This window comes from Aedes aegypti, chromosome 2 (genome assembly GCF_002204515.2).
Source record: "Aedes aegypti strain LVP_AGWG chromosome 2, AaegL5.0 Primary Assembly, whole genome shotgun sequence".
Taxonomy (NCBI): Eukaryota; Metazoa; Arthropoda; class Insecta; order Diptera; family Culicidae; genus Aedes; species Aedes aegypti.
This window is the reverse complement of record NC_035108.1, coordinates 46,425,127-46,452,335: the sequence shown is the minus strand read 5'-3', so window position 1 is coordinate 46,452,335 and position 27,209 is coordinate 46,425,127. Positions and strand designations below refer to the sequence as shown.

General features: G+C 37.6%; 1 protein-coding gene across 4 annotated transcripts in view; it reads right to left on the bottom strand.

Annotated features, from left to right (window-relative positions):
• The window catches only part of LOC23687720 (mucin-5AC), a 418,483-nt gene that overhangs the window by 337,873 nt on the left and 53,401 nt on the right, over window positions 1-27,209 (bottom strand). For all 4 annotated transcript variants that reach the window (XM_021840758.1, XM_021840761.1, XM_021840762.1 and 1 more), the window contains exon 3: window positions 1,613-2,344. In XM_021840758.1, coding sequence (XP_021696450.1) covers window positions 1,613-1,991 — 379 coding nt within the window. In that variant the 5' untranslated portion in view covers window positions 1,992-2,344. The remainder of the gene's footprint in view (window positions 1-1,612; window positions 2,345-27,209) is intronic.

Sequence of the window (27,209 nt, the reverse complement as noted above, 5' to 3'; positions counted from 1 at the left end):
CGAGTCATGGAACATAAATCCTTTGGGAAGCTGTTTCGAGGGACCATCGTAGTAACCATGAAAATTTGTTTCTAGTATGGTCCCATGAGTCGATATCGAGTCATGGAACATCGACTCAAAGAGGTTTAACTGTACTTCCATATACAGTCAGGTCTCCTATAAAACGCTGCCAACCTCTTTACTTCCAAGGCAATTTCTCAGCAGATTTTAAAAGGATATAGCTGATTTTTTGTGATCTTATTACCTGCCGAATTTCACCTCAATCGATTGGACCACAGCTGAGAAATTTCGGTGGGCGCAAAGCGGGCGAAAAGCGATTCCATGATTATTTCGATTCTGACATTGCATTGTTTTATTTTCTTTTTGAGATTGAAAAAAAATGCTGTCAAAGATTTTTAAGCACAAGCAAATATTAGTCAGATTTGAAATGATAATGATAATCCTCTTGGTTGAAATGCGTTCTAAAAGCGGCTGTGAGAAAGTTGGGATGGATTAGTTAGATTTATTTTTAGCTTAATGAAATTGGTCACGACTTCCACTAATAGTGTATCATAAAACCCTAAAAATGGTTACTTCAGGAGTACATTCTCACTGATCGGCAGATACAATACATACTCATCGGCAAATACAAAAGTTTATAATTCTTAATGTACACTAGCGCCTCTAGTAGCAGATATTGCTTCAAAACATTGCTCACTAGTCTCTCTTAATATTAGACTGATACGAACAACTTTACCGAAAACACCAGCTTGCTATCTGATATGGATCAGCCGATACATAAGTTTGAGGTTTTCAATGCGCTTCCTTGTGGTTGAGTATTCTACTAACAAAGCATGCAGCCCATTGTCTTAAACCTAAATACACCCGATTCTGTTTTTGCACGAGGAATGCGTACCGTGCAAAAAAAGTTTTAGTTCAAAATTTCGAAAACCGTGCAAAAAAGTAACACCATTTCTCGACGTTTCATGCAAAAATAAGGATTTGGCGGAAAAAAAATGTATGGAAACTTTTTTTTACACGGCCGTGTGAAAAAATCCGTGCAAAAAAAAAAGAATCGGGTGTAAACCGTAAAAGTCTGAATCATCAGATATATGAGTTTTAAATGTTCGTAGCTCACTTGCGCCTCCTAGTTCTAGAATGTTGAAGCAAGGTATGGTGTGTAGCCCCTGAACCAATTAGCAAGATTGATAAAGATATCAATTTCCCAAATCATAAAAATAAAACCATTCTATAAGATCTAGTTTTAGGACGTCATGAAATAATATCGGCGCCATTATGCGCTGAAATTCCCAACTAACCTTTGTGTAATGTAGTAGCCTTTTCAAATCTTCAGCGTCTAAAGTTCCTAAATTTTCTTTTTTCTGGACCTTAATTCATCGCTCATTTCGGAGGATCCATACCACTTTTTTATTGTCTCATATTTTTGGTTGAAAGCGAATCAAAGTTTCATTGAAGTTTCATCAAAGCAGCATAAAAATAGAAAAAAACTTTTCCTTTCAAATAAAAAAAAAACTTCTAAAGGTATATGATAAAACCGTCTTTAGCAATTCCAGTTTAAGTAAGAACATCAGCGATTTCCTGGATACGCCACTGTGTAAAGTACTCTACTCACCATTTAGATTGTCGGTGGTGACGGTGGCATCTGGCGAAGATCGGTGGCCATCCAGCTGCGATGCAATCGACGCCGCCGGAGTGGTCGTACTGCTGCTGCTGCTACCTTTCACTGCCGATGCTGGAGTCGTGGATGTCGTCAGCAGCACCGTAGTGGACGTTCCACCTCGGCCAACATTTGGCACTTCAGTTTGACGCGACAACGAAACAGATCTTCGGTCACTTCCAGCACCGAATAGCTGTGAAGACGACGGTGGTGGTGGTGGTGGCGATTCGCCACCGGAAGCAACAATTCCACCATTCGATCGCACCGGATCTGCCAGTTTGCACGCGATGAGCACCACCAGCAGGATGATACTCATCCGTGAGCGACCCACCATGCTTCTGTTTCCGTGCGACACTCGTTACGAACCTCGGATTCTACACTCAAATTCACTGATTGCCTTCGAGGCGGAATATCACACAATGACACGTCTTCTCCCTCTTCTTCGGATTCTGATTCGATTATCGGATGGAAATCACTCGTTGTCTACATTTTGATCACTGGTAGCAAGGTGGGTTACATAATATTCAAGCACTTTAGCACCGAGAGTCATCCGATCGATCGAGTTGTCTCTGGAACTTTTTCACTGGGCTCTCCTAACCACGGCAGGTTCCTTGATCCTCCCGCACTTGCCAGGTTCATTGTCGTTGAAGTGTCGATCGAAAGTCGTTTAACGGTGAGTTTTGTCACCTGGAAATAGGAAGAAAAATTGGGAATTAAATATTAGGAACAAAAAAATTTGTTACATTAAATCTTCGTCTATTACTACGTAATATCAATTCAGGGGGCCTTCCTTAACCGAGTGGTTATAATCCGCGGCTACAAAGCAAAGCCATGCTGAAGGTGTCTGGGTTCGATCCCCGGTTGGTCAAGCATCTTTTCACAATGGAAATTTCCTTGACTTCCCTGGGCATAGAGTATCGTCGTGCTAGCCACACGATATATCAATTCGAAAAACGGAACTTTGGGATAGAAAACTCTTAACTGTGGAAGTGCTCATTGAAAACAAGCTGGGAAGCAGGCTTTGTCCCAGTGAGGACGTAATGTCAAGAAGAAGAAGAAATTCAAGCATACTTTTCGAGCAACAAATCGAAATCGCCTCTAGTCATGGGAGGAAGGTAAGGTTTCCGGCAATCGTGGTAAACATTTCCGAATTTGCTGTATTCAGGCAGAAGATCTTGAGCTCCATTTCAAAGTTACCTGACAAATTGCATAGAAAGGAGACTGCCGCGTAACCCTTAAAGAACGCAAACTACTTCTTAAACATCTTGAGGAGAAGAGGCGCATTTTTTCATTTAAAGACGACTTAACTGAACGTTCGAGATGGTTCACAAGAGATCACAAGAGAAGTAGCTGATTTTCTTGGATTTTTCCCATTCCAAATAATCTAAATTTTAAAGAGATTCCATGAAGTAAAAAATGTTAAAGTTTTGAAAAAGCGAAACTTATGTTTTCTGTTCAGCTTACAGTTTAAATAAAATAATCATCGCTAAATTTTAGTCACTCTGATCACTTTGATCTTCAATAATCAAAAGAACTTCTGTGAAAAATACCAAGGCATCCCAAAGCGTTTAAAGGGTTGTTCAAGAGCTTCTCGAAAAAAAGTGCCCCAAAAATAGTAAGCAAAAAGGTTTCAAAGGGAGTAAAGCTTTGAAATCAGGACTCAGGAACGCCCAAATGGTTCTCATATGTTACTTGTAGTCACGACCACAAGTTTGAAGATCTTGGAATCTTAAGATGAAGATGAATCGAAGCAAAACTTCAAATTTTCAAGAGCACGGATCTGGAGAACCGAACATCCGTTTAAGCTGAAAACTTAATCGATTGGTCACTAGCTGGTGGTGACCAATCGTTTAGGTTTACAGCTCAAACTGGTGTTTGGTTCTCCAGATCCGTGCTCTTGAAAATTTGAAGTTGGGCTTCGATTAATCTTCACCTTAATTTAAATGCATTATCAATTCTTCTAGACCATCCTTTGAAATTACAGTTAACTCTCCCTTACTCGATATTCCGTATCTCGATATCAAGTTAGAGAACCATAGTAAAAGTTGGTTTTTATGGCTAACTCGATGGTCCCTTGGATCGCAGTTGCACTGGTATTCGATTCCTCCCTAACTCGATGGTCCCTTCAATATCGAGTTAGGGAGAGATGACTGTAATACATCATGCAATTTATTGCTATGAATCTTCGCTGGGCATTTAGCTTCGCAGTTCTTCATCCGATGACTAATTAACCTTTGCATCCCTGGCGGTCAGAGCCTGGCTTATCATTCACAAAAGAATTTTTTGACACAACACCACACCACAGTTTCATAACCTATTCTGGGAACTCAAGTCGGACGGTCGGTTCCGGATTTATACGGATGTTTCGTGGAGTCAGTCCGAAGGTCATTCGAGGCAATTCGATAATTATTTTACACAGGTAAAAAAAACTATAGTATTTGTAAATCAATAATAAACTATTAGTATTTTTCGACTCTTTCAACTCATTTGGAATTGTTCTGGCTGGTTTCGTATACCCTGGGACTGGTTCCCGGGGCAACGATTAGGGATCAAAATTTGATCAGCATATATTATCAAGAAACGGAGTCGGGAGAAAATAACGCTTACTGTTTTTTTGCGATGAAAGGTCATCTATAAATACTTTCGGAATATCTTAGAATCGATTCCGGGACCCTAGAAAAGTACGTCAATCCGATTATTGCAATCAATATCATGCGACACATCAATCCTCAAGATTTTTTTTTTTCAGGTGTATAATATGATGCATATTGTATATTTTTTTGCAACATATAGTCATTTACAAATACTTCCAAGATGTTCTTGAGCCGACTTCGGGACCATGGAAAAGGACATCAATTCGATGTTTGCAAATCCTATCATGATACACATCATTCTTTAAGATTTTTCACCAGGTTGTAATACTGTGCATACTGATTAATCTACATAGGTTCATTTACAAATATTTCCGGAATATTCTAGAGTCGATTCTGGGACCCAATCATCCCCATGATATCCTTCTCCAGGGTTCAGAAACGGCTCCAAATATATTAAATTTCTGGCGATAAATCTTGAAGATTGACGTGTCGCATGATATGGATTGCAATCATTGGATTGAGGCCCTTTTCTAGGGTCCCGGAATCGGCTCTTGGATATTCCGGAAGTACTTGAAACTTGTGGCTGAAGATGTACAAGTGGGCATGAAATTGAACAATCAGATTGTAATTGAATCACGGTTCGCCAATGGATCCATATTTTTTTTATATTTTAACAGGTAACACCGAACATATTGCATTTTTTTACTGATCCTGATAATGATTCAGAACCTGAATCTAAACTCAACACAAATCCAAACTTTTTCGCTTATCAAACTGATAGCCTGGATGGAGCAAGTGGTGGAGTTACTATAATCATTCAAAGGCGAATAGAACAACAACTTTTTTCGTCATTTTAAACCAAAATTTTTGGAATTTTGATTGTTTGTTGGTCATTTGTTCCAGAAAACAAAGAAATTTATATTTATATTTATATTTTTAAAAGTATTGCAATAAAGAACAATTTTTTATGATTTTCGATAGGCGAAATTAAAAAGAATAGAGATGTGCAAAAATTAAAATTAAAAAAATCAAAAACGAATATATATAAATTTGCGAATAAAAACAAATCATTTTTCAAAACTTGTTTATATCGATTTTAGATAGCAAAAAATGATACTTAGATTGAAAATAAACATGTTGGTATTAGAGGGTTAACAAAAATATGCAAATATAAATAAATAAATATAAAAATTGCAGTCCTATGAGTCCCTTTACCCAGTGATTTCTGAGATTCTAAGGAGTTCCCAAGACTTTTAAGTTCCCAAAGAGCTTTCAAGGAATTCGCAGGAGTTTCTAATGATACATACAACACAGGGTTTTATGTAGACTTTTCGAGAACTCCCAGGGGCTGTCAAAGAGTTTCCCCAGAAACCCAAAGGGTTCTGAAGGGTATGGATGTAGTTGGGGGCAAAAAAAATATTATGAGGGGCAAGTGATGAAGATGTGACTAACAACGACACATAGCTTGGTCATTTTGGAATCAAAGTTAGTTTTATGTTTAAGTTCAGTATTTAGACATTTTTGTTGAATTATATTCCTATATTATCAGGATATGAATTGAACGTTCAAAACTCCCTAAAAGTTTGGATGGATCTGTGTAATTTTTGGCCTTCTATAACCTTAAAAGAATATCTAGTATATATTCTACGACATGGGTTTCAAAAGTGCTTTCAGAAGTGTCCAAGAATTCCAATAGGAATCCTGCGCTTTACTGAGGGCTTATAAGAGTTGCCCATGATGTTCACAAAGGGCTCGATAGGCATCCCAAGAATTTTCAGTTATCCCCAATCGGAACAAGAAGCATTTGAGAAGAATTACTAAGGAGTTTTTAGAGGCTCCCAGTGGATTTTCGAAGAATACTCAAGTACAGCCAAAGCTCTTTTTACGATCACTTTTTACGCTCCCTCTTTTTACGCCCCCTTTTTCAAGCTCCAAATTCCAACTTACGGTCCCACTTTTTACGCTCTTGTCTGATTACGACCCACGAGAACCAATGTAATATGAGTATTTTTGGAACGGGAACGATGAATCGGAAATCTGACTCCATTTTGGAATCCAATATGGTAACTGTTCGGTTTGAAAATCACTTGAAATCCACGCAATATGGGTATCTTTCGAACGGGACCAATAAATAGATGCCGGAAATCAAAGTCTGAAGTCAATTTGGGCAACTTCCGATTTTTGAAAATCATTTGAGACCCATGTAATGTGGGCATTTACGAGAATGGATCAATGAGAAGATGCCGAAAAACGATGTGCACCTTGAATTCAAAAATGGAGTCAGACATGGATTTTCGGCATCTACTTATCGGTCCGTTCGAAAAACACCCATATTTAATGAGTTTCAAGTAATTTCCATAAACCAGAAGTCGTTATCTTAGATTCCAAAATGGCGTCAGACATAGATTTTCGCCTTCAACTCATCGATCCTGTTCCAAAAATACCCACATTGCATGGGTATAAAGTGATTTTCACAAACCGGAAGTCGCCATCTTAGCTTCCAAAATGGCATCAAACATAGACATTCACTATCTTCTCATAGATCTCGTTCCGAAAACACCTATATTAAATGGGTTTCAAGGAATTTTCATAAACCAGAAGTCGTCATCTTGGATTCCAAAATGGCGTTAGACAATGGTTGTCATCATTTCTATTGATACCCTTGAGAAGATCAACGGATTAACCCCACTTCTTCGCAAAACTCGTTGAGAACCACGATTTTTTACGCTACAAATTCTATTTAAGCTCAAAATTACACTTCCTCTTTTTACCCTCTGGATTCCAACTAACGCTCCCCCAGTTAGGAGCGTAAAAAGAGTAAGGTGGGGCAAAAGTTCGACCTTATTGGTATAATCAAAGTAACCAGAAAAACAGTAGCAGTTGAAACTAAATAAATACCATACAGAGAACCTTCAATATATTGGCTATAACTTTACTGAACAAACTCGTGTCGAAATATTTACCCATTTTTAATTATAATTAGTGCCAGATTTGAGCGTCGAGGGGCCCGGGCCATTGGTGTAAAATGAGGCGAAAACGTTAAACATAGGAAAGTTTAGTTTTATTCAAATACAATCCTTTAAAACTCCAGCAAATTGTAACATTACTCAAATTCGACAACATACATCACTACATGGATATTGCATAAATAAATCATATGTATCAAAAAAGACTTACATAATACATTATGCGTTTGAACTTGGATTGAATCGTTCTCAATCCAGGTTAAAAGGAAAACTAGGGCTAGAAGATTTCTTGAGATTTGAAATAACATTGACCAAGAGTTTAAAAAAAATGAATATATTTTTTAGATATAAGGTGCACTTTTAATTCAACTTCCATAAAAATATTGTAAAAAAATCTGCACAGGCTTTGACCTGGAATACTGAATAATTCATTGTACAATTTATTTTCAGTGAAACACATGAGCATCAGCTTTGGTTAACTGACAAGTTCCAGAAACAGCCACCATTTTGTCTCAAATTCCGAACAGACTCATAATCTGAACACTCGGTTTTTGTATGACGATTTGGTTGAAATGTTTCGCTGAAATATATCATCAAATTACCAGGAAATGGCAGTCAATTGCAATTCAATTTAAACGTATTCCAATCTATTTAATGGCTCGGGAGTAGTGATGATTTTCTATTTCGAGACCAGTAAAACTATCTCCGATGAATTTATTTGCAAAATCATCCATTTGAATATTATTTATTTGTGCTGTTCGTAATTTGAATCAAGGTGTTAGGAATATGAGACAGAATGAACACAGTGTTCTGCATTTGAATAAAATGCTGTTCTACACTTTTACGTAAAAATAAATGTATAATTTTATCAGCAAACCCAACAGCTAACAGTAAGACTTTGTGAACAAAATAAGAATTTTCACAAATATCAACTAATTTGTGCCTATCAGATGCATTTGAAGTCACTGTTGGCCTTAAGTTTTCGGAATATGAGTCATCGGCTATGCGTTATCAGCATCTACCTACCATATTCAACATGTGGTGGTGAGCGAGAGAAATGGTTCGGGTTTATCTCCTGGATCGGATCAGTACCTTTAGATCGGTTTGGGGTCATTTACGAACCCTAATCATCGCACGATCATCGGCTACCCTGCTAGCTATCAGGTCAGAAGAGAAACTCTAGTGCCTGTTGAATCGCCTGTGGAAACCGTCCAATTGAACTTACGCTTGGTTTTGTTTTATTAGCCTAAGTAGTTTTAAGTAGAGCTAATAAAGATGTTTAGCGTAATGTGTGTCGCTATAACCGTCGCGTGTGCTTAATCCAATAAGGAAAGAGATTAAGAACGATTGATGAGGAAATCGATCTACACCACCTTCAATTGGAGCTAACCCATTGTTCGTAGACAAAGGAATCCAACAAAAAATCTCATCTACCCATGGAGGGATAAGGTTGGTGAACCACTATCGTATCGGCCAGAGCTCGTACCCGACAAGTCCCTTGCCTAATTTTTCTATGTGAAATATATAGACAATTGTTTGGAAAAACAATGCACATTTCGACAACTTGCAGATGATGCTATTGCGGATTCGAGTGAAAACTATGGTTAAATCTATGCTTTCAGTAACCATTGCAATGTGTAAACAAAAGCCTAATAATATTAATACATACAATTATAAAAACCTGGCCCACAAATGGAAAGAGTGCAGCGGAATATGCAAACATCGAATTTCCTGCAGAATGATGTAATTTCAGTAGTCTGATAGTAAAATCATGAATATGTGTGAATTACCTTCGTCAGCATACATCGTTTTTTTTTTTTAAGATCATTTCAGGGCATGAAGCACTATAATTTTGGCAGTATCTTTCCAGAAAGCTGAGACAGATTGCTATATATTAACCCGGGAAAAGTTGTAAAGATTTTCATATAACCTTAACGATTTTAATTCGTGGATGGAAAGATTTTAATGAAAGAAACAGATAAAATCATAGAGAGTTTACCACGTACTAAACCTCTTGGGATACTTTGAAAACCCTTGGGGTTCCAGAAAATCCAATGGAAGCCAATGGATACCTCCAAAAATCTCGGAAACTCCTGAAAAACTAAAAAAAAAACATCTTGAGTCCTTAGACAACGAAAAACCGAATTTAAAAATACTAAGCCATTTCATTCCACTAGAGGTTGTAAATCATAATTTATAGGCATAAATATGCTATATTTTGGAAAAGGGAATTTACAACTTTTTACAAGGAATGTATCAAAAGCCCTGTAATCGTAATAAAATTGTAATTGAATGTATAAAAATGAGAAGCAAATCAACCATTTTCAACAAATAATAAGAAAGGAAAGAACTATAAATCTAAATAATGAAAACATTAAGCTGAAAATCATAATTTATTATATCATACACTCGATTCTTCACCAGAAAACATTATAAATAACGTTAGAAGACAAAGGCAAATGGATCGCAGAAACACGGAAAACGAAAAAATCAAGCAAGTAGTAAAATAAACTTAAATACTTTATTGATAAAAGCTAAAAACCAGACAAAATCACTCAATGCAGTCAATCAAGGATAGTAATGAGAAACCAAACAAAGAGTCCTTAAGTAGTTGATAATTTTTAAACTCTAAAAATGAAATATGAACCTGGAACTCGTTCTTGGTGGAGGTGGTCGTGTCTGTATAGCTGACTTTATATTCATTTACATAATACATGAACGCAATGTTTGGATATTGTTCCCTTCCTTACAAGCACAGGAAAAAAGATGACCAAATGGATCAGTAGCATCAATTGTTTGAATCTGAGTCCGAAAAACAAACATCGTCAACTCCAAAACAAATAAATCACAATTCAACAACCTTTCCGTCTGTGGGGAAATTGGATTTTAACCGGTGAGAAATTGATTTGCGACGATCAGTCGATCGCTTGACTGGACTGTGAATCACATCATCATCATCATCATCATCATCGTGGTGGAAACCGGTTGGGGGTAACTGAGCGATTACCAGTTTCGATATTTGGACAGCGTGCAGCCGTTTGTTTTGTGTTGTGTGATTAGCTTTTTCGGACATTTCTTATGCAACGACGGCATGGAACCGCAACAGCGACGATGGTGGTGAAGTCTTAACTAGGATGGATTGGATGGATTGGTTCGAATGGATGGATGGTTGCTCATCACTTGCCACTTGCCTAGTTGGAGCAGGTTTCGTAGTCGCTCGAGAGCTTCGCATGAGGAAAGACAGCGTCAAAGTGGAATACAGTCGACTCTCCACAATCCGATATTCTCTAACTCGATAAACTCGTGACTCGTTGGATTTTTCGATCCTCCAAATGTCCATACATCGTTCTCTCCATAAGTCGATATTTCCATACCTCGATGTCTCCTCTAATCGATGTGATGTATAAAGTAAATTTCTCTCAATGGAAATCCATTCTATTCAGTGAAACTTGAACTACTTGTTTTGGAGTCAAATAATGCTTGCAAATTGCTATAAAAGTTGAAAAACATAAGAAAAATAAAAAAATATTATCAACAAAACTAATAATACTTTAATAGTAATAATACAGGAGTGCTGCTTTGATGTTTTATGTCGGTAAGCTCTATAACTCTGTAAGTCGATGGTCCCTTGAATATCGAGTTATGGAGAGTCCACTGCAGTTTTTTTTTTTTCGGGTATCACGACGCAATCAATGCAGCCAGTTTGCCGGCGCAAGCCACTTAAAAGCTTCAACCGAGCGCCTATCGCCGATGACGATTGGAGCTCTCTTGGCTTTCTTATAGCCATGTAACTATTTGCAAATTTAACAAAGACGACGACAACGACGATAGTGACCACAATATACTACGAAATTCGCTGAGAGTGAGTCTTTTTGTTTGGTTTGTCGAAACTTTGCGTAATCAAATTAGCTTCACGGGGGTTTCATTGTCCCAATACCAATTAGGAACAGGTGGACGAGTTGATTGGTTGCTGCTCTGCTGGAATGGGAATGACACTAAACTCTGAAGAGTGCTTGATGATTGTTGTACATCATTACGGTTTGGAGATGTAGTAATGAGACAGTAAATCCTCATCCAATCCGAGTAAAATCGAAATCAAATTCAAATCAAATCCTGAACTGGATGTGGATCCAAATCCAAATACCAATTACGCATTGCGTACCCGAAATTCATTCTTGGCAATTCAAATCAAATTCTGCGTTACTTTCCAAGGCTTCGAGAAATTATCTTAAATGTATGCCTTTGCTTTCCCTAATAATTTTGGCATTGCACTAGGGCAGCAAACTACTTAAAAATTTGCTTAAATTTTAAGCAAGCCATAATTTTCCCCTAGAAATTTCGTTGGTTTCGCCGTTTTCGCCAAAATTCGCTCCACGCAGAAGCGTGCCTAGAAATACATTTCGCAAAAACCTTGACTCTCAATTAGTCCAAATTTCAACCCTCGACTCCGTGGTGCAGCAACAATCTAGACCGGCATCAGCTGCGGTCACCTTACACCGACTGACTGCCGTGCCAGTGGGCAATTATTGCGTTGGAAAATAACCCGTCGACGCCCCATGCTCTTGCTCAACAAATATAGGAAAAAAAAGAGTTCCATTTCGAGCAAACTTCTGCCCGTCACCAATCAGTGCGCCAATCGATTCTCAGCGTTGAAACAAAGCCGAAAAACCCACTCAGGTGGAAATCCTCAGAATTCAAGTTCAATTTTTGGCGATTCCATTTTCATCACTCCACCAAGATTGGTGGCGGTGGCGGCGCCCCGTCGCAATCGATCTCTACGACGACGATCACTCTTTAAAGACATTGAACAGCGCCCCTGGCCTACGACGACGTACATGTCCGTAGCCAGAAGAGGCGGAGGGGGTGTTGACCCCACCACCCATGGCCTACGGAAAAAAAATACAGAATATACTGAATCGTTACGAAACCTAATATTTTGTTTGAATTGTTCCAGCATTCATATTCATCAAAAACTGTGTTATGACAAATTACATGGAGTTCAACTACAGTTCGATGTTCCATGACTCGATGTCAATTCATGGAACCGAAATGAAACTTCTGTACGTCAAGGTGAGCCGGAATTCTGCTGTCACGATCTGTCACTGTGAGCCGGGATCTTAAACAATAGACAAACATGATAAAAGCGCGTAATTGATCAAAACCTATTTTTGCGTTTCATCAAACGTGAAAAAAGTCGAACGACAATCATCTCATTTTCAGACAAAAGTAATGTTGCGAGAGCACCTTTTACCCTGATTGTGGAACACACATATCTTTACTTTTTCCATTAAAAATAAAAATTCAATGCCTGGAATGCTGTGGCCCTTTTTCCATGTTTGTCCGGAATGATAGAAGGTACACAACAAAAGAAAATTAGCGATGTTCATCAAGTCTGCCTTGTCGTTGGCAAGCTGGTAACAGTTGAAAACGTTGTTTCATATTTCGTGTGTAGTATCTATGCCTCCCTCCCAGTATGAAACCAAACCAAATTTCTTGGTTACTATGATGGTCCCTTCAAATAGTTTTCCAAAGCATTTCTGTTCCATTACTGGATACTTCCATGAGTCGATTTTAAATATCGACTCATGGAGGTATTACTGTATAAATCAGACTTCTGCAAAAGCTCATCAAAAATCTCGTCTAGAATCCGCTACAGGTCTTGCAAGGAATCTGCCAAGAATTTTTATTATGAAAATCACCAAAAATCTGCCATAGATGTGCCAGCAGATTGCCTAGATATGTAAAAAAAAATCTTTCTCGAAAAATTTTCTATTCCTCTAAAAAAAATGTCCACCTATTTTCCAAACAAAAAATCAGGATATGTATTATACAGTACAGAGAATCCCCAGCAATGCATCCAGGTATGTTTACAGGAATTCCGTTAGCAATTATTTCAGACTTTTCATATAAAGTTCTCACAAGATTCGAGAAATTTTTCCAAACATTTTTACTTGGACTCGCTATTACAACCTTACACTTACTACCAGAATTTTTAATGAAAAGTACCAATTCAGTCACGAAATTATCAATCTACCCACGTTTATATTGACACTCTCTGGGTAGAATATAGGAGAGAGAAACCGATACAAAAGGTGAGCCGAGATTTTGCTGTCACGAACTATCACTGTGAGCCCGAATTTAGACAAACATAATAGTGGTTATCGCATCCAATGGTATGGGTGCCCTAGTGTAGATGTAGTTGTGAACCTTAGAGGAAAACAATATGCACTCAGTCTCGAAAAACACTCAGAAACCGGGTGTAAATTTTTCAAATTGGGTAATATTTCCATATGCATTTTGATGAGTCTGGAAAGCGTGTGCAAGTTTCTTTGAGGAAAACAAAAACATGATGAGCGTATGCTAGTCTACGTGTGTTCAAATGTCACTAAGCTCTGTAAAAGCACGTAATTGATCAAAACCTATAGAGGTCTACAAGCAAACTGCCACGACCACCAACGCACGATCTGTAAGTATCGATTTCCTCAGAATGAAAACGTATCGATGTTTGTTTGACAACATTTGAGCTTTCGCTCAACGTCAGTCCAAAAAGGAAGTGAATGCTCGGCAGCATTTCTGTTTATGTTTCATTCTCACAGCAAACAGTGGCAATGTTGTGACAGTTCTCACAGCAAACAAAGAAAATTTTGTCAACATCGCACTACTACGCAGACAATTGGATTAGTCCATTTTTGAATTTCAAAAGTTGACAGTCAATTCCTGCACATCCAAAAGCAATGTCATGATAGCATTGAAACGTGCTATCGTGACATTACTAATGATATTAATTGGTATAGTATTAAATTCGGTTTTCGTATATTTATCATTTACAGTTTTTTGTAATCACGTTAAGACATTTTGAATAAATTCTAGAGGTACCCAACTAATATTTTCTTACGATGTCTTGAACAGTTTTACTGGAATATTACATTTAAGAACTCATTGAACTCCCCTTACATTCCCAGAGTACCTTCCTGAAAAAAAAATCCAATCAAAATTTCCAAATTGAGATTTTCTCAAAGCATTCCGTTATGAATTCTTCTAAGGAAGACTAGTCTAAGTCTTAAAATATATTATTCGAAAAATTTCCCTATGGATTCGTATGGTCATGCACTCCAGGAGGTAGATAAAAAATTGTAATAGGGGTTGTTTCAGGAATAACTTGAGGCAAAACATCAAAGCATTCCTCCAAGAAAATCTAGACATTTTACCATAGGTTTTCCCACGAGTTTTTGTTCTTCTTCTTCTCAGAACAAGATTGGACACTTCTAGTTCAGAAGAAAAATACTAAACATGGTAGGGGCTAGAAAAAAAAACAGTGTTAAGGGGCTTTCATTTAAATATTGCTCAAAAACTTTGAAAAATCACTGTATAATGAACAAACCGAATTTTATTTCCTTCTAACATTTAAATCCATCGAGTTAGGTGTCTAGAGAAAAATAATATTCCACATGATCGTAGTCATGTATAAGGTTTTGAAGAGATATGCTCTATTTCTTGATCCCGTTTGCTTGTAAATCAAATTTCAAAGCAATGACATGTATTTTTGCTCCATAAAATTTATTATAGAAGTCGAGTTAATAAATTGGAATAGGGTGGCTGGGGGCAATAAGGACACCTAAAACCTATCGGTTCAAAAAATTTCATATTAGCATAATTTAAAAACATAAATAATGGATGGTATCTTGAAAAATAAGAAATCCATGTAAGTTTGAGGTTTTTGGAAATGTCTCTTCTTATGGTATATTTCAAGCGACACGGGGAAAGAGTGCCACTCGTATGGCGCAAAAAGACCACCACAGTAAAATGAATCGAATCTTATATATTATTATTTTCTCACTTAAACTGTACTTTCTACAGTAAGCATAAATAACAACTACGAGATACTAGATAATATTATAGCAAAACCGCAATTTGAGGAAAATATTTTATTTTTCATACTATTTGACTATCGGAATAGTAGTAAAGCTATTCAGAAACCTTTTTGAATTTTCTAGATGGTCTATTTTGGTTTAATGCAATATAAGATAAGAAAAACAAAATTTCGTTTGATTCTATGTTAGGAAATTGTGGTGTCCATATTGCCCATTAGAATAAACTGTTTTATATATGCATTTAGTGTCGAAAGTTCTTTTTTGAAACATTTTCTTTAAAACTATACTGAATAACTTGATACTTTGTGGAAAAATGGATTGAATTGAAATCAATCCTTATCATCACGTTGGAGAGCTAAAGGCATTTTTTATTTTTCCTATGATTTTTTTTTCTCCGTGATGTTCATACAAACCTCAGTTAGAGATTAATTTACACTTATCCATTTTTCATTTAGGTAATTTTTAAGAAAATCTATTTGAACCATGTGAAATTGGAGGTGGAACTTTTCCCCCAGGATCATTTGGCCGAATGCCATTTGGCCGAACGCCATTTTGCCGAACGCCATTTGGCCGAAAAGTTCATTTGGCCGAATGCCATTTGGTCGAAAGCCGTTTGGCCGAAATAGTTAATAATAGTGAACTACAGTTAGCATGCAATTGTAATGAGTAATGAATTTCAAAAAGCCTATTCAGCTTATTCTAGAAAAAGGTTAAGGTTAAGCCAAGCCATGAATTTACAAGAGCACAAATCTAGAAAACCAGACAAACATTTGTGCTGAATATTTAACAACTGATCACCACCAGCGAGCGACCAATTAGTTAAATTTTCAGCACAAACGCTTGTCTGGAGGGGAGCATCTTGACGGACGGACGCGAGGTGATCGAAAGGTGGAATCAGCACTACGATGAACACCTGAATGGCGCAGAAAACACAGGCACAGAAGGTCAGGACAACGAAGGCGATGGCTACGTCAGCACAGCGGACAGCGGAGACCAACCAGCTCCCACGATGGGGGAAGTTAAGGATGCCATTCAACAGCTCAAGAACAACAAGGTCGCTGGCAAGGATGGTATCGGAGCCGAACTCATCAAGATGGGCCCGGACAGGTTGGCCGCATGTCTGCACCGGCTGATAGTCAGAATCTGGGAAACGGAACAACTACCGGAGGAGTGGAAGCAAGGCGTTATATGCCCTATCTACAAAAAGGGCGACAAACTGGAGTGTGAAAATTATCGTGCAATCACCATCCTAAACGCCGCAGTGTTACGATAGACGGAGATACCTTCGAGGTGGTGGACGAGTTCGTCTACCTCGGATCCTTGTTGACGGCTGACAACAATGTTAGTCGGGAAATACGAAGGCGCATCATCAGCGGAAGTCGTGCCTACTATGGTCTCCAGAAGAAACTGCGGTCAAGAAAGATTCACCCCCGCACCAAATGTACGATGTACAAAACGCTCATAAGACCGGTAGTCCTCTATGGGCATGAGGCTTGGACTATGCTCGAGGAGGACTTGCAAGCTCTTGGGGTTTTCGAACGCAGAGTGCTAAGGACGATCTTAGGCGGCGTACAGGAGAACGGCGTGTGGCGGCGAAGGATGAACCACGAGCTCGTTCAACTCTACGGCGAACCCAGTATCGTGAAGGTAGCTAAAGCTGGAAGGATACGCTGGGCAGGGCATGTTGCAAGAATGCCGGACAACAACCCTTTAAAGATGGTGTTCGCTACGAATCCGGTCGGAACAAGAAGGCGTGGGGCGCAGCGAGCTAGGTGGATTGACCAGGTGCACCAGGACCTGGAGAGCGTGGGTCACAGTCGAGGATGGAAAGAAGCGGCCATGAACCGAGTGAATTGGCGAATTATTGTTGGCGAAGCTTTATCAAGATAATTGATGTAAAGCCAAATAAGTAAGTAGTAAGTAGCTTGTCTGGTTCTCTAGATTTGTGCTCTTGAAAATTTGAGATTTGGCTTCGATGCATCTTCACCTTAATCATCATTGATATACACATAATTGGTTTTTTGATGTTAGTTCAACAAACAGTCAGTTCTGAAAGAAGAACATCCTAAATATAAGCAATTATTCACTTCTCTGCTAGCGGTAATAGCTGTGTTTGTAGTCAGCTTTTGACAGTAACTAAAGCGATTCACGACTTATTAGTCCTTGTGCAGGACCGGATTGCTTCGATACATCTAATCATACTAAGTAAATTAAAGCATAGCTCTAGTATTCACAAATTTTGGCTTCTTCTTTTCACAACGGGAGAAGAGTGAACTTTTTTGACGTAATTGTTCACCGAGTCAATCAGTTTACTGTTATACGCAAGCAACAGTACTGAGCTCAGTCCATATGTTGCAATCTTTATATTGGAGGAGAAACTGAAAGAAGCCTATCCTAGAATTTAGATATTTTTTCACCAATCGTATCATACAGTTGTAACCCTAGGATATCTTCCAAAGGTTTCTACAGAATTTCTTCCAAGGAAATCCACAATGGTTTACTCCAGAATGTTTGAGAAAAATAGCTTAAGGTTTCTTTCGAAAAATCATGCAAGAATTCCTCCAGCTGTTCATTTGGATTCCTTTAAGAATTCCTCCACGATTCCTCCCAGAAATCCCAAATTTCTTAAGGTGTTCTTCGAATAAATCTATTTTTTTAGGATTTTTTTTAGCATTTCATACCAGTATTGCTTTTGCAATTTTACCAAATATTTCTAAATAATTTCCTTAAAAAAAAACCCATGCTATCTTCAAAAGTTTTTTTTTAAGTTTTCACATCAGTTTAAACTACAGAAATTTCTCCAATCATTCCTTCACAAATTTCTATAGAGATTTTTCTGACGTTATTCGAGATATTTCTTTAGAAAATCCTGTGAACCGAGATTCGAATGATTTTTTTCGATTATGTTAGAAAATTATTATCTAGGAAATCTTCTAAAACTTCCTTAAAAGTCCAGTAGTAATTTCAGAGATCCTTGTACATTGAGAGTGACTTCAAAACTTAGCCATAGTTTTATCGGAGGTTACTCTAGGATACATAAATTCTTAGAGATTTTCTCAAGTAAGTTTTGGTAGTTTTGTTTTCCAGGAATCCTTCCAGGAACGTTTCCAGGGAAATGCCAAGGATTTTTTCTTCTGAAAACTAAATCTATGAGGCATTTCTACAAAAAAAAATAGAGTAACGTTGTCAACTATGGGTAAGTTTTGAAGTCCCCCTAATGAACAAGGATCTCTGAAATAACTCCTGGGCTTTTGAGGATGTTTTAGAAGATTTCCTAGATAAAAATTTTCTAAGACAAACGAAAAAAAAATCATTAGGAATTCGGTACAGTATTTCATAGGAAATATTTCGAAAAACATCAGACGAAATCTGTATAGAAATTTGTGTAGGAATTATTGGAAAAATTGCTGTAGTATAAACTTGTGTGAAAACTTGAAAAAAACTTTTGAAGATTGCATTGAAAATTTTTGAGACGCTTTTTGAAAATCTTTGGTTAAACTGCAGGAGTAATACTTGTATGAAATGCTAAAAAAATCCTAAAAAAAAGGTTTGTTCGAAGAACACTCAAAGAAATTTGGGTTTTCTGGGAGGAAATATGGAAATTTTCAATTTCTCGGGCTAAAATGTTTCTTAGTTACACTGTGCACAAAATATTTGCCAAAATTTGTCCTACCCATGGTTCCGAACGTGGACGCGCCTCTGATTATCTTTGTTATAGGTGTTATTCTTCTTTGCATAATATACCCACCGGAGTAGAACCTGCTTGTCAGCTTAGAATTCTAAGATCATTTTGGCACTGCAGTTATTAATTGAGAGGTTTCTTTGCCAATGTTGCTAACAGTAATCGAACGCAGACACATTGAGCATGTTTTTTGCTTTACAGCTGCGGCCTTTTTAGGTACATGGCTAAGGAATCAGTTGTTCAAATCTGGATGATTATAATGGAATATAATATAGATATGAAGATAAACCAATTCACCATAGCTCCTTAATGTGGAATACATTTGTGTTTTTTTTTCTGTCGTTTTCTAACCCTAATCCTCATCCTGGAGGATTCATCAGTTGTGTGCCTATCCGTGAAGTATTTAGGATGTCATTTTTGCCAGAATTCCTAAAAAGGTGTTTCTAAGAAAATCTTTGGTGGAACGCCTAGCAGATTTTAGTCCTATAAGAACCTCAAGATTCTGAAAAAAATATTCATAAAATTCTCAGATATGCAACTGTGTCTAACAGGAATCTTGAAATAAAATCCTGAGGAACTTCTGACAGATTCCTTGAAAGGATCCATCGAGAAATTCTCTCCAAAATGATTGCAGAAACTTTGAAGCTATGACTGGATGAAACGCTGGAGGAGTTTCTACTTGAGATGTCCTGTGGTTGATTTCGGGCCTATTCTTCTACATCAATTAAATCTTCAGACATTTTCTAATTAGATGTACTAGTCTATGTCTGAAGATTTAATTGATTTAACCGTTAACCCTTATAAAGTAATCATATTTAATTTTGATCTCCGCTATGCCCAATGTAATAGAATGAGGATAGTCGGAGTCCAGATAGCCGTAGCGGTAAACGCTCTGCACGTCCAAGCTAAGGGTCGTGGATTCGGATCCCACCCGTCGAGGATCTTCTCGGATTGGAATTTTTTTCCATATGATCAATGGAAAAGGAATCTCTCAGTTAATAACTGTGGAAGTGCTCATAAGAACACTGTGCCAAAAAGCTGGCTAGTAGGGACGTAACGGTAGAAAGAAAAGAAGGAATGCAAAGAGGAGTCCTTGAGGGTTCATTTCATGCAAAAGTTCAAACCGTTTGTGATTGTAATTATAACTGTGTCCAAGTGACCAATATTAACTGTTTCCAAAATTAGTACAAATAAGCAAAATTATGAATACTCGACACGCAGAACAGCTAAATCAATAAGGACAAAAACGATTGACCATTTTTCCCTTGAAAAAGGCCACAACAAATGGCCGAAACGTCGGGCAAAATAAATTAAAACGTTTGCTGATTAAGACTGAGATAGCCGACAACCAAGAATTTATAATTATATGGAAAAATGGTAAATATTGCCATTGAGGTTGTTCAACTCCCCTTGATAGACATCTTGGCTACACCCTCGTATGAGCAACTGATCCGCCAGTGGCAGAAGGAGGAGAATCTATTTCGAAGCATGCAAAAAACCACGCCAATGCAACCGCCACACTGTCGATTTGATGATTGGAGAAGTCTGAAAGCTCGGATCCATTCAACTTTTGTGAGTTATGATTTGTTTCATGAGTCTGAAAGTTGAGATGGTTTGAACGATCGCAACGATCTTGGTGATTTCCATACTCATCAAGAACGGACTTCAATCATTTCATTAGCTTTTTCTCCGGTAGCATATTGAAACAGAAGAAAAAACTTCACTTCATTAGGTACTTCCATTTGCCTCGGCATAACGCTAATCAACTCAAAATCGGTTCGTTTTCTTCAATTTGGGGGTGATTTGGAATATGCTTCTTGCGGTTTTTACTCCCTCCGACTGCGGTACTTGATTACTAACCGTGGAATTGGTTTTCCTCGCTAATTTCCCTGCAGTCGGCAGCTGCGGCTCGAGTTCAAGGACCTCACCTTCAGCTGGCCGAAAGCACAGTTGACTATGCGAGGGCGGCATCCATATCGATCATGTCGATCAATCGGCGAACCAACCTAGCGAAGCTTAGAATTAGTCACTACTGCCTTCGGCATAAACCGACGGACAACTTACCATTGATTTTTCTTTTGCTGAAACTATGTGCCTTCCTCAGCCGAGTGGCTATAGTCCACGGGTTTAAAGCGAAGCCATACTGAAGGTGTCTGGGTTCGATTCTCGGTCGGTCCAGGATCTTTTCGTAATGGAAATTTCCTTTACTTCTCAGGCCATAGTGTATCATTGTACTTGCACGATATACGAATGCAAAAATGGCAACTTTGGCAAAGAAATCTCTCAGTTAATAACTGTGGAAGTGCTCATTAGAACACTAAGCTGAGAAGCAAGCTCTGCCCCAGTGAGGACGTAATGCCAAGAAGAAGATGTTTATTTTATAGGAATATAACTTTCGATAGAAATTTCTGGACTTAATAGCAATTGTGGGATACCTTCAACGTTAATGGGCTAAGATCCTATTAATCTATTGCCAAAATTTATCGAAGATCTTTATGGGCTAAAACGCCTTTAAGAGTTTTGACCGTCAATTTTTAGTTTCATCCCACTGTGCGCCCGTCCAGTCGTGTCTCTTTTCGCGCATTTTTGCAAATTCTCCCCATTAGCCAAGAGCAGGAGGAGGAGGAGGACAATCTCCCGGTGAATTGCAATAGATCTCTCGCGTCTCGGACGTCGTCGATGGAACAATGGCCATTGCACTGAATCGATCTGCAACTTCAGCTGCGCCAATAAGACGTGGCCATTCCTCATGGTCAATCGTCGCGAAACTGAACAAATGGCCGCGGAGAAGATTTATTGACCGTGTCGCGTTTGAGACGCTGCTGCCGTTGACGTCGTCGTGACGAAATGTCTGGCAGATTGTTAAAAGTAGAACTACATAAACAATATTGGACATTATATTTGCAACTTTTTCGATTGTGCATACAAAATTATCAACTTTGGTAGGATATAACTCAGTAATTTATGGACCAATTTGAATGAAATTATCGCAGCACATCAGATATAACTTAAATTTGAACATATATTCTTGAACAATTTATCCAATAACAAGTTTGAAAGTAATAATAATTTTACTACCATGAAAATTTCGACGAAAAACTTTGCTGAATGTAGGATATGTCTGAAGAACCGTGAAAATTTCCTCCAAATTGGTCCATAAATAACTCAGAATTAATCTTTTAAAGTTGACCATTTTTTATGGAAAATTGGAAAAGTTGTAAATGTTATGTCCAATACTGTAGCTAGTGGAGCTACAGTTCGGAGGGTGGATGCATTGTTTGCCCGGTGATTGAAAGAGAATCGGAGGATATTTCGAAGATAGCTGGCCGGTACCTCTACTAGGAAAACGGTCCATTAATTATGGTGTGATTGATTGAATCGAGCTGTGTGGAGCTGGCCCGAGAGAATGTCAGATGCAAATTTACGGTTTTGGATTTGGTGCAGACCCTTGCGGAATAGTGAATCAAACATGTTCGTGACATCGGAGAACATGCGTGGGTCTGGGCTGTCATTTTGAGACAAATGTTAGAAGAACTAGGATCTCGGTGAGGTAATGCTCAACCGAATCAATCAAATTGAGGGGTCATACATGAATTGATATATGACCAGATTGTAATTGTAATTTATTGGCAATACGATAACATGAAGTCATATTTAAATGTTATAGTGTCCTATTTTCGTATGAAAAGTAGCTAACGGATACTCCAAGCAGCTTCAAGCTTTAAGCAGAAAAAGTTTGATTTTAGATTTCTTTTACAAAGCAGCTTTTCAGATATCCAATAAAAAATTGACTGCTGTGAGATTTAGAGCTACTGGATTTGACACTACAGTCTTATTCCTCCCAAAACAATTTTTTCAAGATTTTTTATCGACGTTTCGACTCAGAATCGACTGTTACTCAGGGAAGAATTCTAATTAATTAAATAATTATAATTCTCCCCAGAAAAAAAACTCAATTCTGAGTCAAAACTTCGGAAAAAATTTTGAAACATCGTTTTGACAACCTAGCTATTTAAGATCAGAGGATCTCACCGAAGCTCAATAAAATAACGTGTTTCAAAAGAAATTGGTCAACTATGCCTGTTAAACTCATTTGCACTAGGATTTAGGAGACTGTACAAACTACTACCTCTGTTCAAGTGCACACGGATTGCATGGGTGTCCATGGAAAGGTTATTTACGGCACAAGTTCGCCGTCGTTAATGATTATTCAGTTATCACAATCTTGAGAATCCTACTAGGACAGAGCCTGCTGTTCAGCGTAGTACTCTAAGAGCTTTCCTACAATAATGTTGGAGACAGTTTTGCCCTTTTTTTTATTTTTAACCATGACATTCCTTTTGAATTGTGACGGAGTTGGTGGTCTAATGGCTACCGCTTCTGCTTCATAAGCAGAAGGTCATGGGTTCAATCCCAGGCCCGTCCCTTTCCTCGTACTTTGTAGTTGTATCTTTCACTTGTTTCTATCTTCCACTCTTAATAAATCACAATTGATCTATTACAGTTCATAGCATTTGCTAGAACCCGAGACGGACAAAAACAAAAACGGTTTTCCTACGCTTCCATTCTTCCATCATTATAGCACACCTTTCCTTACGCCTGATACATAGGCAGCCTGCTAACCAAACAGCAAGCCTCTCTGCCATAAAAATTACCGCCCTACTTCACCCTTCCCGCATGAACTAGCGTAGATGCAGTGGTATATACGGTCTACCGCTCCCTTGCCTTCATTGGCCTGCATTCTGACGTGGCAGGCCATTGTTGCCTAAAATAGAAGATCTCCAGCACTTATACACTGAGGGTGTCTGTTAGTCCCAAGCAGTCATCTGAGACCATCGAGAGATCGAGACAAAAAAATTTTTTTTGATGAATCCTAGATTGTAAAACACTCCGTTATCAAGAAAGTAATAAACAAATAGACGTCATTTTGCACTACTAATTTGTTTGAATCTTAATACTTCGGTCTAGTAACCTTCGATATTGGTCATATTGACATGCGAAGAGAAAATTGGGAACAAAAAAACACATCTAGATAAGGAGAGAGAAAATGTATGCAGACTAAAGAGACCTATGAAAGCATCGACATAGTGAGAGATGCCGAGATGTAAACATCGAGAGTCGATTGTACAATTAATAATAACTCGAGAAGGGAAAATATGCTTGGACCATTCATAATTCTCATATGGTACATCATGGAACAGTGATAAAAATGCAAGAGAACAACCCAAGTTTGAACTGAAGACCTTTTGCGTACATAGCAGAAGCAATTCCACTTGACTATGTCGCACAGTGGGACGAAACTGAAAATTGATGGTCAAAACCTCTTAGAGGCGTTAGGTGTCTTTGAGATTATCAGTTTTTTGACCATTTCTATGCTCAATGTGCAATTTATGAACTTGACACGTTCTCCAAAATTTTATATATTATAAAAATATACAACTTTGTCGAACATACCAAAGCTGCAAAATCATCTCTTTGAAAGATATATTGAATTTAAATGTTGACAAATTTATAATTTTTCTAGGCAAGTTTCTCATGAATCGGCACTTTTCGGCAGCCATATTAAAAATACTTTGATGCCTTATTATATAAACTAAAGCCCCATGGCAACAGAATGATCGGGTCCCACAGGGCACATTGATTTCAACCATTTTTTGACAAGCTTGTAATTTCGATTTCGAAATAGTTTTTTGACCTTTGTATGCTCACAGTGCAATCAATAAACTTGGAAGTCTTTGTTTTCATTGTATAACAAACCAACATATTGAAACAACATCTTTGTCACACTAAAACGGCTCAATTTTAGCATCAAATCGTACTAGCCGACTAGAGTTTCCAATCCCGGGAAGATTTCCCGGAAAATGAGATTTCCCGGGATTTCCGCTTTTCGGGAAATAGTTTTCTGTTTCCGGGGATTCCCGTATTGCCCGGGAAGCCATTATTTCCCGGGAAATTCTATTTCAGTAATGAATAGACAATCTTTATTCAAACAAAAACTGTCACAGAATTTACTTTCCATAACTAAATGAAACCCGAATTTAGCACTATACTATATAATTCCACGAATCTATGACAAAAGGTCGAAAGACAAAAGGTCGAAAGGACAGAAGGTCGAAAGGACAAAAGGTCGAAGAACAAAAAAGAGGGGACAAAAGGTCGAAAATCTTTTTTCAAAGAAGGAAAAATTTCCCACCAAGCAAATCATTTTCGACCTTTCGTACATAAACTATAATTACACTAGTTTTTGTATCCTCATACAGATACGCGTATTTTAACCTCAAATCAAAACAAATCACATGATAAATTGTAAAATACATATCTTTTCGACGATATGTTTTATCACGAAAGATTAAGTGCAACAAAAATCTTTCAAGAGGTCTATTTTATAAATTAAGGGCTTATTAGGTTATGTATTAGAGTGATTCAAAAAATCGTTTTTGCTCCACACCGCTCATTCGATACAAGATCAAGTTCTGAGTGTCCTCCCAAAATTTGAGCTGATTCGAATGAAAATTGAGACTGCACAAGCCCTTCAAAGTTTATACGGAAATTACTATGGGAAAAGCATGCAAATCATTCAATCGGTTATAGTGTTTTCCCATGTGCTCTTGGAGATTAGAGCTACGTTGGTAATGTAAGATACATTCATCAGCTACAACTATGCCGAAGACCATTTTCGAATCGGACGCCTCAGTAATTAGTTATTGGTTTATATCCAATCCCAAATTCTTCTACAGTGCTCATTTATCTTCTGAACAGGCAACATTACTGCATCTGGCGCAAAAGATAGAACACATAAATAATGGCTACTATGTTTACTGCATATATTCAGTGATGCCTGCAGATCTGCCGAATTATTATAGCCAAAGTTTTACAACTCTATCAAAATCAATAATTAATTCTGAGTCGTCTTATTTGAAAACGGTCTTCGGCAAAGTTGTAGCTGATGAATGTTTCTCACAGTTTCAATGTAGATCTAAGCCCCAAGAGCACATGGGCAAACACTATGACCGATTGAATGATTTACTTGCTTTTTCCATAGTAATTCCCATATAAACTTTGAAGGGCTTGTGCAGTCTCAATTTTCATCCGAATGAGCTCAAATTTTGGGAGGACTCAGAATTTGATCTTGCTTCAAATGAGCGGTGTGGAGCAAAAACGATTTTTTGAACCAATCTATTATGTATGTATTCTGTTCAATGTCAATTTCAATGTACTCTTGTTCTTATTCTAGTGCTTGTTAAATTTTATTGAATGTTGTTATATATATGATTTTAACGTTATAAACATTTTTGTTTCGAAGCCTCTTGTTTGAAACGAAGCCAAGTTTTTTTTTAAGAAACATAAAAAAATATTTATGAAAAGGAGTACTTGTATGGTACTTAAAACTCTTGTTTCAGTAATTTACGGGTGAAAAATATGATATATATCGTCTTGCGGGGAGCCATTGGGCCATAAGTGTGGCTTTGGGCAAAGATTTTTACAGCAAACTAAAACCAAAATAATGAATTCAATGTGGCAAGCTTCAAGAATACGTTATTAATCACCCCTGGATGGTCATGAATCAGTTTTTGACCCCGTACTAGCCATGAGATGCATCGAAAAGGGGATTTCTAAAGAAATGCATCAAATTTGCTCTATTTTCGCGGGTGTTAGATTTTCCCGGGCTCCCGGGAATTCCCGGGAAAAGAAAATTTTATTTCCCGTTTCCCGGGAAGTCAAATCCCGGGAAAAAATTGAAACTCTATAGCCGACGAAGATTCGGCTTCGGTCACAATGCGTGAAAAATGTAAAAACAAATAATAATATGTATTTTAAGATAAAAAACAAACAATAATAGAGAGAACAACATAATTTCGCCTATTAAGCCTAATTCCCCAACTTTTTCAATCATTAGGTTGTTGAGCCAGCAAAAGTGAACATATGTCTGAACCTGCTGATACAAGAGAAACCTAACTACTAAATTCTTCCCATGGGGCTTTAGCTGATATAATGAGGCGTCAACGCATACTAATTATGGCTACCGAAAAGTGCCAATTCAGGATTAATTTGTTTAGAAAAATGGTCAAAAATAATATAAATTTTACCATAATTTCATCCGATTTCACATCTTTGGTATAGTCGGAAAAGTTGTGTATTTTTGTAATATATAAAATGTTGTAGAACATGTCATGTTCATAAATTGCACATAAATCTTATAAATGGTCAAACAACTGATATTTATGGTAAAATAGGTTAAATTCAAAAATTTAACCGTGAAAACAAAGTCAAAAATATCAAGTATGTTCAGCAAAGTTTTTTGAAAATAAAAAGATCTAAGACTTTGCTGAAATAATGATCGCCCTCATTTTTTTATTCTCAAAAAAATATTTTTTCTCGGGTGTCCTATTTAGTATTATTTAAAAATTATTTTTCATTATTACTCTGGACGCTAATTTA